The sequence below is a fragment of the Mastigoproctus giganteus genome, chromosome 12 (genome assembly GCF_048544385.1).
Source record: "Mastigoproctus giganteus isolate SK-2022 chromosome 12, ASM4854438v1, whole genome shotgun sequence".
In the NCBI taxonomy this organism is placed as follows: domain Eukaryota; kingdom Metazoa; phylum Arthropoda; class Arachnida; order Uropygi; family Thelyphonidae; genus Mastigoproctus; species Mastigoproctus giganteus.
Genome location: NC_143586.1, coordinates 163,213,466 through 163,228,821, shown reverse-complemented (window position 1 = coordinate 163,228,821; position 15,356 = coordinate 163,213,466). Strand labels below are relative to the sequence as shown.

The 15,356-nt window shown below is 38.6% G+C and overlaps 1 protein-coding gene across 1 annotated transcript in view; it reads left to right on the top strand.

The window, feature by feature from the left end:
• The first annotated feature begins 604 nt into the window (after positions 1–604).
• Positions 605–15,356, top strand: part of Hou (GID complex subunit 8 homolog protein Houki) — a 99,640-nt gene continuing 84,888 nt past the window's right edge. The window contains exon 1 of the mRNA XM_090385992.1: positions 605–746. Within this exon, the coding sequence (XP_090242118.1) occupies positions 725–746 (22 nt within the window). The 5' untranslated portion in view covers positions 605–724. The remainder of the gene's footprint in view (positions 747–15,356) is intronic.

The following is a 15,356-nucleotide window of genomic DNA, read 5'->3' as shown; positions in this document are numbered from 1 at the left end:
TACTGTGTACAGGTCTCGAGGCGTCATTTTAGGATGGATGTAGAGTTGTTAGAACGAGGAGCAACAAGATTTGTGAGTGGAACAAAGGAATGCTCTTACCAAGAAAGGCTTAAGTTCTGCAAATTGCAGCGCCTGGAGAGTAGGCACCTGCGAGGTGATCTGATTGAGGTGTATAAGGCCTTGAATGGGTTGAGCAAGCTGAATGCTGATGGGCTTCTTCGTCTTGCTCAGATTAAGAATCTGATGGGGCAAGTTTCAAGTTGAGGAAAGGCAGTTGTAGAATAGATCTGTGGAAATTTGCCTTTAGCCAGCGGGTAGTTGATTGGTGGAACAGACTTCCATCGTTCCCTGTGGAAGTTGATAGCCTAAATAAATTTAAGGCTAAGCTGGACAGGCATTTGGAACGAAGAGAGGGGTGAAATAGAAAGTTTTTTTTTTTTGGCTGATGTTGCATAAACTTTCTTTCTTGCATTGTATGCTTCTACTAGTGCTAATATATTACTTTCGTGCTGCAAAATCTGACTCTTAGAAGGCATCATTGCAAGAAGCGGCCTCTGGTAATAATTGTTCCTTTTTTTTTTTTTTACCCGACTTGTCGTGATTGTGTTGTCTGCTTGCAGTGTTTTCAGGGACTTAGTTTTTTTATCTTCTCTTATGCTTCTAAATTTATTCCATTCATTACGAGCGTTTATTCGGAATTAGCCAAAGTGCTGTGATATTTACAATGACGCAGCATATTAAATCTCGTAAGTTTGGTCAGTCTAAAAATTATTTTTACTTTCTTAAGTTGATTGTCACAATACAAGTTGCTTGTACTTCTGTAATATTTGTGACTCCACACTTTCAGAACTTTAATCGTTTCTTACACTCTATTTAATTTTTCAATTACGTGATATTTTCATCCTTCTGGATGGGAAATCACAATAATAAAATTAAGGTTAAAATGTCTCTGCGCATAGGATAATGTGCATCGATATCCGTCCACACCGGCTCTAACGGGCCGTGGTTCGAGCTTCAGTCAGACTGGTTTCTTTTCACATTGTGGTTGAGATAGCCAGGTTCGATCAATCAGAGGAAACCCCCCTCCCCCTGCCATAATTCGGATTTGTTATCCGCTAATCCAGGGAAATCTACCGTACAGTCTGCGGAATATATAATATTAGTATTAAATAACATGATGCAAGGAAGCAAAGCTTATAAAGCACCAGCACAAAAAAAAAAAAAAAAAACCCGTAATTTTTCTTTGCCTTCCAATAATTTGAACACACCTTAATTTAATTTAATTCAAAACTATCCATCTCAACAACGTTAAGTGATAGTTTCTTCCAACAATTTATTACCCTTTTCCAATTTAAATTTATGTCCCTTGTGTTTTCCCAAGAAAAGTTAAATAATAATCAATGATAACATGGTTCTAATGTTAAGAAAATCATTGTTGTTTTTGCAATGAACTACTTACAGTAATGAATATGTAATGTATATTCTAGCAGTGCAAATCAGGTCACCATGCAGCTGCCTAGTTTATGGAGACTGCAATTTACTGAACCCTAGCCTTTCTCATTAAGTATATTCTTTTGTATCACAAACTAATCATGTTGCCTCTCTCTCTGAATCCATTGCAACAAATCTGTGTCCCTTCTAAAATGAGGTTTCCTAATCAGTGTGTATTATTCCAGATGTTGCCAAACCTTGCCTTATACATTGGGATAATCACGTCTTTGGTCCTGCTGAGATATATACTGTATTAGTTATTTTATTGATAGTTCTTAAATGAAAACTACATTCGTAATGTAAAGTCATCATTTTAGTTGTATGTCATATTGTGATCATCCTTCACGAGTTATGTACTACACTACCTCGAATAAGTAACGCTTGACTAATAGAGAAGACTATTGTTACTTATTCTCAGTGGGCACCACCACCCAGACTGCACCGTTTCAAGGCTTGGCCTTTCATCGGTGGGCAGGTACACTGGTATTGCAATCATGACAACCCACCGATGAAAGGCCAACAAGCCTTGAAACAGTGCCATATGGGTGGTGGTGGTGCCCACCGAGAGTAAGTAACAATAGTCTTCTCTATTAGCGAAGTGTTACTTATTCGAGGTAGTAAAATACATGGTAACTCGTGAAGGATGATTACAATGTGAGATACAGTTGAAATGATGCCTTTACACTACTGTCCTAGTTTTCATTTAATATGAAATATAATTTCATTTAATAGCTATAATTTTAAGCTTTTATTGTATTATGCCTTGTTGCATTTATATTTATTATAGTTATTTTATTGCAAAACCAAAACAATAGTGATTTTCTCCATGCTTTGGAGAAACCATACCATATTATATTTATTTAACACAAAAATTAAATGAATCTTAATTCATTCCTTTATGCATATTATTTTATTAATATAATGAATATTACTGTGATTTATGTGTTACTAGAAGTGTATGGCCATCCTACGTTCCTGTTTCTTACTGGTGAGACTATACGTCTCATTCATTTTGTTCATACTATGATATACAAATAACACTAATTAAACCATGTGAAATTTTATCTAGAGCAGTATTTCTCAGTCTCTGAGTCACAGAAAAATGTGGGTGGGTCATGAAATTTTTGATAAAGCAGAAGGATTGTGTTATTTGTAAAACCTTGGTTTAGTGGACCGTGTCCTGTCTGTCAAATGTGATCGTCTGTTAGCCTTGGAAAAAATGCACGTATACTTATGCATAGCATTACATATAAATATTAGGAATTATGTTACTGTAAAAACCAAAAATTTGAAAAATCCTATAAATTACCATTGTGTTGGTAGTAAAGTCTGAATGTACAGGTTTTTGGTAAAAATTGTAAATATCAATACATTTCATTTTATTTTGCATTATTATTGTTCTGATATGCTTAATACTAGTATTTAACAGTTTGTATTGCAAAGCCACTTGTTTGATAATGGTATTTACAATATCTTTTCCTTTATGACTGAAGTACTATATATTAGGTGTTCGAATATAGTTTTACTGTGGCAACCTTGCAGGGATAGGAGATGTCTCACCTGTATACCCTTGTTTAAAAACACTGGCCAACATTATTTTTACCTCCACTAGTGTACCAGTTGTTTGCAGTCGGTTTTTAAGTATAGATTTCGAAACTAATTCCTAAAATTTCATATAATGTTACATTTTCTACAAGTACAGGTTTACAGGTTTTTGTGTTTACTCATTATATATATATATATCTTACTACAATTTCGGGAAGTAGATATGACACTGATTAATATAGTGAGGGCTTCTTATTTCAGACTTAGAAATTGTCCATTTCAACGGATTTGTATTACCATCCAGAAAATTATGATGTGCAGCATTTTAATTAAACAAGAAGAGTTGAATGACTCAGTTCATGAGCATAACTCTTTGGTTGCAACAGTGGAAGTTATTTGAAGAAGGAACTAAAATTACAGTACAGTCGATTCAGGTTATTTGGGACACATCAGGACTAGTGCATTTTGGCCTAATTAAGCGGCTGCCCCAATAATCCAAAGTTTCACGTAAATAGTTAAAAGTACAATGGACCCCTGCTTTACAATTGGTTCACTGTACAATCAAATCACGTTACGATGGACTCACCATAGTAAAGTACCGTTCATACGATGTGTAGTAAGTGCTGGTCATTGTGATCAGGTTTGTGAATTGAATTTTAATTCTATTAAACAGCGATTCTAATTAGCGAAAATAGGAGGAATATTATCCACAGGCTATAAAAGTAAAGATGTATTAAGCACAAAGTTACCCTTTATTACCTTACCAATTAAAAAATTAAATGATATGTGAAAATCGGGATAATTAATACGTACTGTTATATGTACATACTAACTAGTTGACATTTCTGTTCATTGATATTTGTGGCTAGGGGTTAAAATTTAAAACAGTAAAAAGATAAGCAATCAATAACAAAGAACACGGCACATACAAATTGCAAGTAACACAATACGCGCAAGTGAGAACGGAGTAACAAGTTACGAAGCTTTAAAAATAGGAATGAAGAGAAGATTCTGAAGATTTATTTTTTTTATATGATTGAAGATTCCATGGAAGTGTCAACGCATTTCACCATAATAACCCACAGAATTCCAGCTGTCGGTATTATCACAGATTCAGTAAGCTCGAGTTTACTATCTGTTTATGATAGATTGCGCTAAGAGAAAAGCTCAATAAACAGGTGACTGCTAATTGTTTTTATTGTTTTATGGTTGTGACCTCCAGAAATCCGACTGAACCACGTGGTACGGTCGGAGAAAATCGTAGGGTAATCTCCAGTGCTGCCGTCTCCTGCCCCGATTAAATGGCGCGTTGTCCCAATTAAGTGAAGTAAACCCTGGCTATTTTCTCGATTGGGTTCTTTTTTTTCTGATTTGCCCCAAATAAATGGCTGCCCCGATTAACTGGTGGCCCAAATAACCGGAATCCACTGTATATCAAAAATGTTATGAAGTATTTTCAAATATTTTGTTTGTGAAGATGGTATATGTATCTGTGAAGATATTAGTGGTCTTCTGAACTAACTGGACACTGAACACAATTATAACGAGTGGTGTATATTTATTAGTGCCTTTGCATTGAGTTTAGAAGTTTTTCTGCATAACGGAAGATCACTACAGCAATGAATCTGTAATGTATATATCAGCAGGGCCAGTTAGGTCATCATGGAGATGCCCAGTTCCTGGAGACTGCAATTTACAGAATCCCATGCAGTTGGCTTCAGGGAAACATATGAAAGTGTGTCGAAGGTGCAGTAAAGTACCATGACTTTGCTTGGTACTGTATTGTCTTGTGCTATGCTGATATTAACATAACTGGATTACATACTGGTCTATGGAGAGGTTTCACAAAATACTGTTGTTTTAAATGATGGGTGGGTTATCAAAAATTTTTTTCCCTTACCATGTTCTATGTCCCAGGAGGTTGAGATTTGGAACATATATTATTCCTTCTCTATGTAGTTACCATCCAAAGTGACACATTTCTCCCATCTTTTGGGGCACTGATGCCATTTGTGTAGAAGCTCTCATTTTGCTCTTGAAACCATGATTCTGTCACAGAAATTACCTCTACATTGTTAAAAAATTGCTTTCCACACAAAAATGATTTCAGCTATGGAAAGAGGGAGAACAGGCTAAGAGTAGAAAACTTACTTATTGTCGAAATGGTAGTCAAGCATTCTGGTCTCTTTCCAAATCTATTGACTGAACTTTTGCCCATCTCTATTCCCACCTCTGTCAAAACTAGAATGGTTCTATTGCCACTTCAGCCAAAGATAAAAGTTGACCTGCTAGCATCCTACTTTTTTTCTAATTCATGTATTGACGATCTTGGTAAACCACCTACCATTCCTAGTACTCCAGTGGTCTTCAGTCAAAAGGATATCAGAAGGATTTTTAACAATCTTGATGCTAAGATAGCTCCAGGTCCTGATGGTATTTCTCCCCTTGTTCTCAAAACCCGTGTTCCCGATCATGCCCCTATTGTGTTGCCCTTTTCACTTTCTTATTCCAAAGGTGTTTTCTCTTTCTGCTTGGAAATTTGCTCATATCCAGCCAGTTCTTAAAAAGAGTGACAAATCCCTCCCATCCAATTATTGTCCCATTGCACTTACTTCTACTCTTTCTAAAGTAATGGAGAAATCAATTAACCACCAACTCTTAAACTATTAGACTATTTTTAAACTATCTAGAAACCTTCCATCTGATGAATGATCACCAGTGTCAATCCACTAGTGATGTGGATTCCATCAGTGTTGATCCCTGGAGGTATTCTGGCTTATCTTACCCATCTGTGGACAGATTTAATCAGGGGCATTCCTAGGGTTTGTTGTGCCCGGGTGCCAATTGAAATTTTCTGCCCCCTTTAAAATTTTCTTCATATGTGTATGTAATTTCAGATTTTCAGGCACCCCTTGAATGTTGGCGCCCGGGTGCAGTGCACCCCTTGCACCCTCGGGACGGCCCGCCTCTGGATTTAATGGAAAAGTTTGGTGAAACTGAAGCAGTTGCTCTTGACATTTCAAAGACTTTTGATTGTGTTTGGCATAAAGGCCTTCTAAATAAACTTCCATCTTATGGTTTTCCAACTGATTTTTGTAATTGGGTATCCAGTTCCTGATCGTGAAATTTTAACACAATTGAAATTTTACAAAGTAATGGCAATACCAACACTTCTTTGTGGTTCTGAAACATGGATACTGAAACAAAGAGACATTAATAGAATACAAGCTGCAGAAATGAAATTTTTAAGATATGTTACAGGATGTATAAAATTAGATAAAATACCAAACGTAAATATTAGAAAGAAATTAAAGATTTACTCAATTAATGGAAAAATTATAGAATATAGACAAAGATGGAAAGAACATGTAGAAAGAATGGAAGATAATAGATTCCCTAAATTAGCTTATACATATAGAGCAAAAGGAAAAATAGACAGAGGAAGACCAAAGAAAAGATGGGCAGATCTATTCGAGATCGGAACAGGTGGATTGCCTAATCCATGAAGGCAGATAAGATAAGGTCTTCAGTTTTCTCTCTGACCACCCACTGCAGGTAATGGTAGATGTCTGTCTGTCTGTCTTCTAACTTCTCCACTAATGCTGGTGTTCCCCAAGGTTTGGTTCTTTCTCCCACTCTTTTGGTATATTTATGACTTCCCTTGCCCAGAAATCCCATCCATAGTTTTGCTGATGACAGCACATTGCATTCCACCTTCCAGTTTGGAAACCTTGCCCTACACAAACAGCTTCAACTTCTTGAATATTCACTACCCATTCCTTAAATGCTGATCTCCAAGTAACTCTCCAGTGGGGTAAAGATAACCTAGTTGATTTTAATCGTTCTAAACCTCAGTCCTGTCTTATATCTCTCGAAACGATTCTCTTGCTCCTTTGCTTATCTTCAGTGATACCCTGATCTTCATTAGAAATAGAGATACACAATCTTCATCTCTCTTGGCATAAGCACATTGCAAATATTGCTTTTTTTGCATTTAAAAAACTGGGTTTTCTCTTAGTGTTAATTTTCTTCCAAATAACTGTATATAATGGGAGCCTTGTCGATCAATTCGGCCCTGTTAAGAATGTGCAAGGCTCAAGGGGTAGAATTTTTTTCAGCCTGGACTGTACTTCTTAACAGGAGAGACTGCTTCTATAGGGATGGGATACACTTAAATAGAAAGGGTGCAAGAATATTTGCTGATGCTATCGAGGCAGTGATAGGTGGGTCGGAAAACTGCTAGCTTGGGGTGATACAAGGACTAATAGTTTAACAGTAGCCGTAGGCAGAGGTGAAGGTGATTCTTGCACAACTTCTATTAGAATAAGTAGCGACCTGGAGCGTGGAATGTTGGGGTTTTCAGGGACGGATGGCAGTCATCCTGAAATAGGTGGGTATATGGGATGTGTTAGGGTAACTAAGAATAGGAGTGGGTGCATGTATACCAATGCTAGAAGTATAGTAAATAAATTTGATGAATTTGAAGTGTTGGTCAAGACATCAAAGGCGGATATTGTTGGGATAGCAGAGACGTGGTGTCACACAGATATAAGGAATGCCGAACTGGAATTTGGGGAGTACAATGTGTACAGAAAGGATAGACAGGATAGAAAGGGAGGAGGTGTTATGCTGTTAATTAAGAAAAACATAAAATCAAAAGAAGTGCATCCAGTTGATATAGATGAACAGTGCACTGTTGAGTCAGTTTGGTGTGACAAGCACTGCGAAAGCAAAAATAGAGTAGGAATGAGTAGGAGTGTGTTATAGGCCTAATGACTCGAATGAGTACAATGAACAATTGTACAGAGAAATAGAGTGGGCTAATAAATCGGAATGTCTTATAATGGGGGATTTTAACTTCCCAGATATTGACTGGAACTTGTGGGTTGGTAACTCACACACTAGTGAGACTTTTGTGGATTTATTGGATGATTGTTTTCTGCAGCAGCATGTTCGAGAGGCAACCAGAGAGAGTAATACTCTTGATCTGGTTATCAACAGTGATCATTCGTGTATTAAGAATTTGCAGATAAAGGAACCACTAGGTGGCAGTGATCACAGTGTGCTGATGTGGGATTTACTTAAAGATTTAATTACCATCAGGGATAAAGGAAAGAGTTTTTGCTTCCGTAAAGGCAAGTACAGTGGTCTCAGACAGTTTTTAAATTCTGTACGGTGGGATAAACTAACGATGTTACCAACAGTAAATTCTAAGTGGGAAGCATTCAAGGAATTAATTGTGGAAGCTACTAAAAGTTTGATGCCTATTAAGAAATATTGTTCATGGTTTAGGCCTAAATGGTTATCTAATGAACTAATGAGACTCGTAATAGAGAAGAAAAATGCATGGAATGCATATAAATTATCAAGCGACTCAGAAGCCCATGGTAGATATAAGCTAGTCTGTAATCAGTTGACAAAGGAGGTTAGGCAGGTGAAGGCAGATTACGAGAAATCCTTGGCAAAAGATGCTAAGAAAAACAGCAAGGATTTCTTTACTTATATAAACTCTAAAAGGAAGGGGATGAATCTGATTGGTCCACTTGACATCGATGGTTCGACTGTTGATGATCCTGCTCAGATAGCAAACAAACTGAATGAGTATTTTGCATCTACATTCACACGTGAGGAATTATTAAGGTTTGAAAATGGCAGAAGGTTATCAAATTGTAGCAAGATACTTAATGATTTTGTAATAACTGAGAGCAAAGTGGAAGAGAAATTGTTGAAGTTAAACATAAGAAAGGTACCTGGGGTGGATGGGATCTATCCAGTTATATTAAAGGAGGCGGCAAAGCAACTAAGCAAACCCTTAGCCATAATTATGAGAGCGTCCTTGGACTCAGGGGAGGTTCCCACAGACTGGAGATGTGCAAATGTATCCCCAATTCACAAAGGGGGGGGGATCGAAGGGTGACACGAGTAATTACAGACCAGTTAGTTTAACTTCTATTCCGAGTAAAATAATGGAGTCACTGGTTAAAGATGCATTGCAGGATCATCTAGACAAGACTGCAGCAATAATTCAGTCATAGCATGGGTTTGTTAAGGGGAAAGTCTTGTCTGACAAATTTGATAGGATATTATGTGGTTACAAAGGAACTGGATGCAAAAAATAATTTTGATATCATATAATTGGATTTCAGGAAAGCTTTTGACACTGTTGCGCATGGAAGACTATTGTATAAATTGGAGCAGAATGGTATTAAGGGTAAGTTGCTACAATGGATAAAAGGATGGTTAAGTGGGAGAAGACAGAGGGTGGTAATCAATGGGTGTTGCTCTTCTTGGACTAATGTTATTAGTGGAGCCTTACAGGGTTCGGTGTTAGGTCCACTGTTGTTTTATATATTTATCAATGATATTGATGAAGGTATATCAGGCTTAATATTGAAGTTTGCAGATGATACAAAGGTTGGCGGGGTTGTTAATGAGAGTAATGGCAGTGTGCTACTGCAACAGGATCTAGATAATTTGGGCAACTGAAGTTTAACCTTGACAAATGCAAAGTACTGCATATGGGTAGAAATAATCCCAGAGAAATGTACCAACTGTGTGGTACTACACTTAAGGAATATAGGAATTTTGCTAGCAGGGAAAAGGAGGTGATTATCCCTCTGTATAAGGCAATGGTCAGGCCACGCCTTGAGTACTGCGTACAGGTCTGGAGGCCTCATTTTAGGAAGGATGTAGATTTACTTGAGCGTGTACAGAGAAGGGCAACAAGATTGGTGAGGGGAATGAAGGGATCCTCTTACCAAGAGAGGCTTAAGTTCTGCAAATTGCAGTGGCTGTAGACTAGGCACCTGCACGGTGATCTGATTGAGGTGTATAAGGCCTTGAATGGGTTGAGCACGCTGAATTCTGTTGGGATCCTTCCACTTGTTCAGATTACGAATCTAAGGGGGCATAAATTCAAATTAAGAAAAGACGGATGTAGATTAGATGTGCGGAAATTTGCCTTTAGCCAGCGGGTGGTTAATTGCTGGAACAAACTTCCATCTGTCGTTGTGGAAGTTGATAGGTTGAATAAATTAAAGGAGGCACTGGACAGGCATTTTGGAGGGAATGGTGTGTTTTTTTTTTTTTTTGGCTGATGCTGCATAAGCTCATACACTTGCTTTCTTGCATCAAATGCCACTGCTACTACTCTGTGCAAATCGCAAATCTGCCCTACCTTTGAGGCCCCGAGTGCCAAACATTCCGTGGCCAAGCGATTTCAGTGCATTTGTTAAAGCAATCCTTTTAAAGAGCTTTTTCCAGATGTAGAAAGGAAAGTCACCGTTCTGTTTCTTTTTCTTCTCTCACTAACACAACTAACAGCCACTTGGTCACCTCTTGGCACTGCTCCTGCTGCCCCGTGAGGCCAGAAACCTGGAAGGAAAAGTTATCCTTCCAGGGCTAAAAGGAGCAAATATGGAAACTGAAAATTTGCTTCCTCTCAAGACTGCAAATCCTGCTTCTGTGGATTTGCAACAAAGTGATTCTGACAATCAAACCCAGAAGTGGATGAAAACAGATGTACCTCAAATGGAATATCCATCTTTCCTCATACTGCATTTACTAATGAATCAGTCATTGGGTACTTTGTCTCCTTTTTATATACAAAAATGTTTAGAAAGTGTAGCTGGATCACCAAAAATAGTAAGAAGACTGAAATCTGGCAACCTATTAGTCGAAACCACCAACCGTAAATATTCTGAGTCTTTTCTGAAACTTACATCGCTTGGTGGAGTTCCTATTAGGGTATCTCCTCATGCTACCCTTAATAGCTCCACAGGAGTCATTTCTGAATGGGATCTATTGAATGTCGAGGAGGAGGAGATTGTTCAAGAACTCAAAGACCAGAAAGTTACTGAAGCACGACCTTCCTTCATCAGTAAAAGCAGGATACCTAAACTGCCACAGCCATCCTTATATCCCCAATCCTATTCGGTGCTACAAGTGAAAGAAGTTTGGACATTCCCAAACTGCCTGCAGAGGAGATTCAATTTGCTCAAACTGTGGATCAAAACAACATGTCCATACCGATTGTAATGCCGAACCATCATAGTGTCCAGACTGCAAAGGCAACCATTCAGCCTTTTCTAGATCCTGTGAGCAATGGAAGCTGGAGAAAAAAAATCAGAAATACAAAGGGAACAAGGTCACATACACTGAAGCCAGAAAGCACATACTACAAAACATGCCCAAACGTATTTATGTTGAAGCATCCAAAAGATACCAAACAGTTTCAATGCAAACAGATACATCAGTTCCACCAAAAGTATCAATTTCTGAATGGGCTCGATCATTGCTATCATCTGCATCACAGTCAACAAAACATCAAACAGTAGATAGGACAAACAATACTCCGATCTCGATACCATCTACTGCTAAATCAGATCCAGTTACGCCAGATCAAAAGGAAAATTCAGTTCATGTTAGAAAGAAATTATCTGATAACACAGCTATGCATATTTCAGAAATAATACTTATAATGAACCCATTCTATATCTTTATGCAGAAGACGACATGGACACATGTTCATTCTTTTCAAAAAAGGACAAAATAAAAATTGACCGTCGCAAGCAGTGGAACTTTAAAAAACAGACAGATTCGACTTTTAATTCAAAGCCTACACAATGAACAACAACATAGTTCAATGGAATTGCAGAGGCTTTTGCAGCAACATAGATGACATATATGAATTAATTGACTGTTATCATCTTGTGGTTGCCGACCGGGCTAGCCAAGTAGGTAAAGTGCCTGCCTGGTAACCCAAAGGTCGCAGGTTCAATTCCTGCCTCGGGCGTGGATCACAGTAAAATGCAAAAACTTTGGGAGGTGCAATATGGCCATAGAAGCTGATGTGCCAACATCTAACCAAAAAAAAAAAAAAAAAAATCATCTTGTGGGCATATGCCTGCAAAAGACAAATCTAACACCTCAAGTATACATGCCAGTTAAATATTACACTCTGTTTCGACAAGACAGGACAAACAGTGCTCATGGTGGAGTGGCCATACTCATAGACTCAGGAGTTCCTTGTAAGCAAATTCCTCTTCAAACTGCCTTAGAAGCTGTTGTGGCTCGTGTAATGATTGGCATTGTTTTAACGATCATTTCAATAAATCTCCCACCCAATCAGCCATGTACGATTCATGAACTAGAAAACTTTGTGTTGCAATTACTATGATCAGTTTGCTTATTAGGTGACTTCAATGGACACCATCCTTTATGGGGATCTCCCATATCAAACAGACACGGAGAACTCATTGAAATACTACTAGACAGACAGAATTTAACATTACTGAACACAGGCTTACCCACTTACATTCATTTTCCTACCGGAGCATCATCTGCAATAGATCTCTCAGTCTGCTCTCCGATCCTGTTCCCAAGTGTTGAATGGACAACACTTGACAATTCTCTCAACAGCAATCACTGTCCAGTGATATGCAGAATCCAAACCATCAATTCAAAAACAACTGATAACAAATGAAATGGAAATTTTCTAAACCAGACTGGACAAAATATAAAAGTCATGTCTCTTTTGACGATCACATCAACAAGTCTTCTATCAATACTGTCACCGAGCATAATAGATTAAAGTAGCCACTGGCAGAGGTGTAAGTGATTCTTGTGCTGCTTCTATTGGAATGAACAGCAGCCTGGAAAACAAGATGCAGAGTATTTCATAGACTGCTGGGAGTCATTGCGGTACAAGTAAACAGACGGGTTGTGTTAAGGTAGCTTAAAACAGGAACAGGTGCATGTACACCAATACTAGGAGTTTGGTAAATAAATTTGATGAATTTGAGGTATTGCTTAGAACATCAAAGGCAGATATTGTTGGCAAGAAGATTGTTCGACACACTCTAGCTCTGTGCATGAGAGGCGCACCGAAATTGCTAAAGTCAAGGCGGATCTTACGAAGTGTGGCTATCCCATCAATACCCTTGACAGATGTGACCTACAGACACGCGGCCACGTAACAACCAGCAGAAACATCCAAGGTGATGACTCAGCCACAAGCACCTTTATCCCATACTACCCAAACCTATCGCAACAGGTTTGTAGAATCTTAAAATCACATGGGAACAACTCCCAGGCACAAAATTACGATCCCTCATCTCTAAGGTAAAAACACCTGTCCCCACCCTACTACAAAGCGGATTGGTCTATCGCATATCTTGCCGTGACTGCACTAGCTGCTACATCAGGGAAACTGGGAGACGGCTCAAAAAACGCCTTTCCGAACACAAAAGAGCAATCCGCTTAGTGGATGTGGAGCACTCAGCTATTGCCGAACACGTTTGGGCAACCCACCACAACATTGACCCACACTGCGATGTCGTGATTGTGGATAAGTCCTGCCACTATCGGTGACGCGCCTGGTTGGAGTCGTTAAATATCAAATGCTCCAATACCTCAGTGAACAGGAACAGTGGATGTCAAGTCCACCCTATCACCGAAACAGCAATCCTGTCCATTGACAAATGCTGGCCATGTCCGCATATATCACAGCCACAGGCTTCAACATCCAACAATCAATCACGCACTTCCCGTACAAGATTGGCAGTACATGCCCTCGTGCTCCATTCTTAACTGTCAGTTTAACTGAGGAAGGTTGACTAAACAACCGAAAGCTTTTATTTGTATGTATCCGATCTAATATATGTATATTTTCCTATTAAACTTGTTACAATCTATTTTTGTATCTGTTTTGCTCTGAGCAACTGTAATTTAATGATAATAATGAATCCAGAGCGCACAGGCCTCTTTAATCAGATATTGTTGGGATATCAGAGATGTGGCGTCACACAGATATAAGGAATGCAGAACTGGAATTTGGGGAGTACAATGTGTATAGGAAGGATAGACAAGATAGGAAGGGACGAGGAGTTATACTGTTAGTTAAGAAACACATAAAATCCAAGGAAGTGAAGCCAGTCGACATCGCTGGACAGTGCAGTGTCGAGTCAGTTTGGTGTGACATAAGCATTGGTAGATCAAAATTGAGAGTAGGAGTGTGTTATAGGCCTGATGAGTATAATAAGGAAATGTACAGGGAAATAGAGTGGGCCAGTAAATCAGAGAGTCTTATAATGGGAGATTTTAATTTCCCAGATATTGACCGGAATTTGTGGGTTGGTCACTCACACACTAGCAAGGCTTTTGTGGATTTATTGGATGATTGTTTTCTACATCAGCATGTTCGGGAGGCAACTAGAGGGAGTAATACTTTTAATCTGATTATCAGTAGTGATTCTTCATGCATTAAGAATCTGCAGATAAAGGAACCACTAGGTGGCAGTGATCACAGTGTGCTGAAGTGGGATTTACTCAAAGAGGTAACTACCATCAGGGGTAAAGGGAAGGGTTTTTGCTTTCGTAAAGGTGACTGTGGTGGTCTGAGACAGTATTTAAATTCTATATGGTGGGACCAACTGATGATGTTACCAACAGCAAATTCAAAATGGGAAGCATTCAAAGAATTTATCTTGGAAGCTACTAGGCTTTACATACCAATTAAGAAATATTGTTCAAGGTTTAGGCCTAAATGGATGTCAGATGAACTAATGAGACATGTGGCAGAGAAGAAAAATGCATGGGATACATATAAATTAATGGGTGACGTGGAAGCCTATGATAGATATAGGTTGGTCTGTAACCAAGTCACAATGGAGATTAGGCAACAAGATTAGTGACTGGAAGAAACACTTAAATTTTGCGAATTACAGTGTCTGGAGACCAGGCACCTGCGAGGTGATCTGATTGAGGTGTATCAAGCCCTGAATGGTTTGAGCATGCTCAGTACTGATGGAATTTTTCCTCTTGCTCAGAATAATCATTTGAGAGTGCATAAATTCAAATTGAGGAAAGACAGATGCAGGATAGATGTGCGGAAGTTTGCCTTTAGCCAGCGGGTGGTTGGTTGGTGGAACAGACTTCCATCCTTTGTTGTGGAAGTTGATAGCCTAAATAAATTTAAGGTTGAGCTGGACAGGTACTTGGAACGAAGGGAGGGGTGAAATGGGAGCGTGTTTTTTTTTTTTTTTTTGGCTGATGGTGCATAAGCTTGCTTTCTTGCATCATATGCCTCTACTAATGCTAATATTACAATGCAGATACTATCAGCTGCAAAAGTTGCCATTCCCCAGTCTCAATTAAGACACCGTAGACATATCAATCACTAACGGAACAATGATTGTAACAAGGTGAAAAGAGAAAAGAATGCAGCATGGAACTTATTCCGAAAATACCCTACCACTGCCAACCTTATTAATTATAAGAAACTTAGAGCCAAGGGAAGGTACATCAGGCAAAAGGCTAAA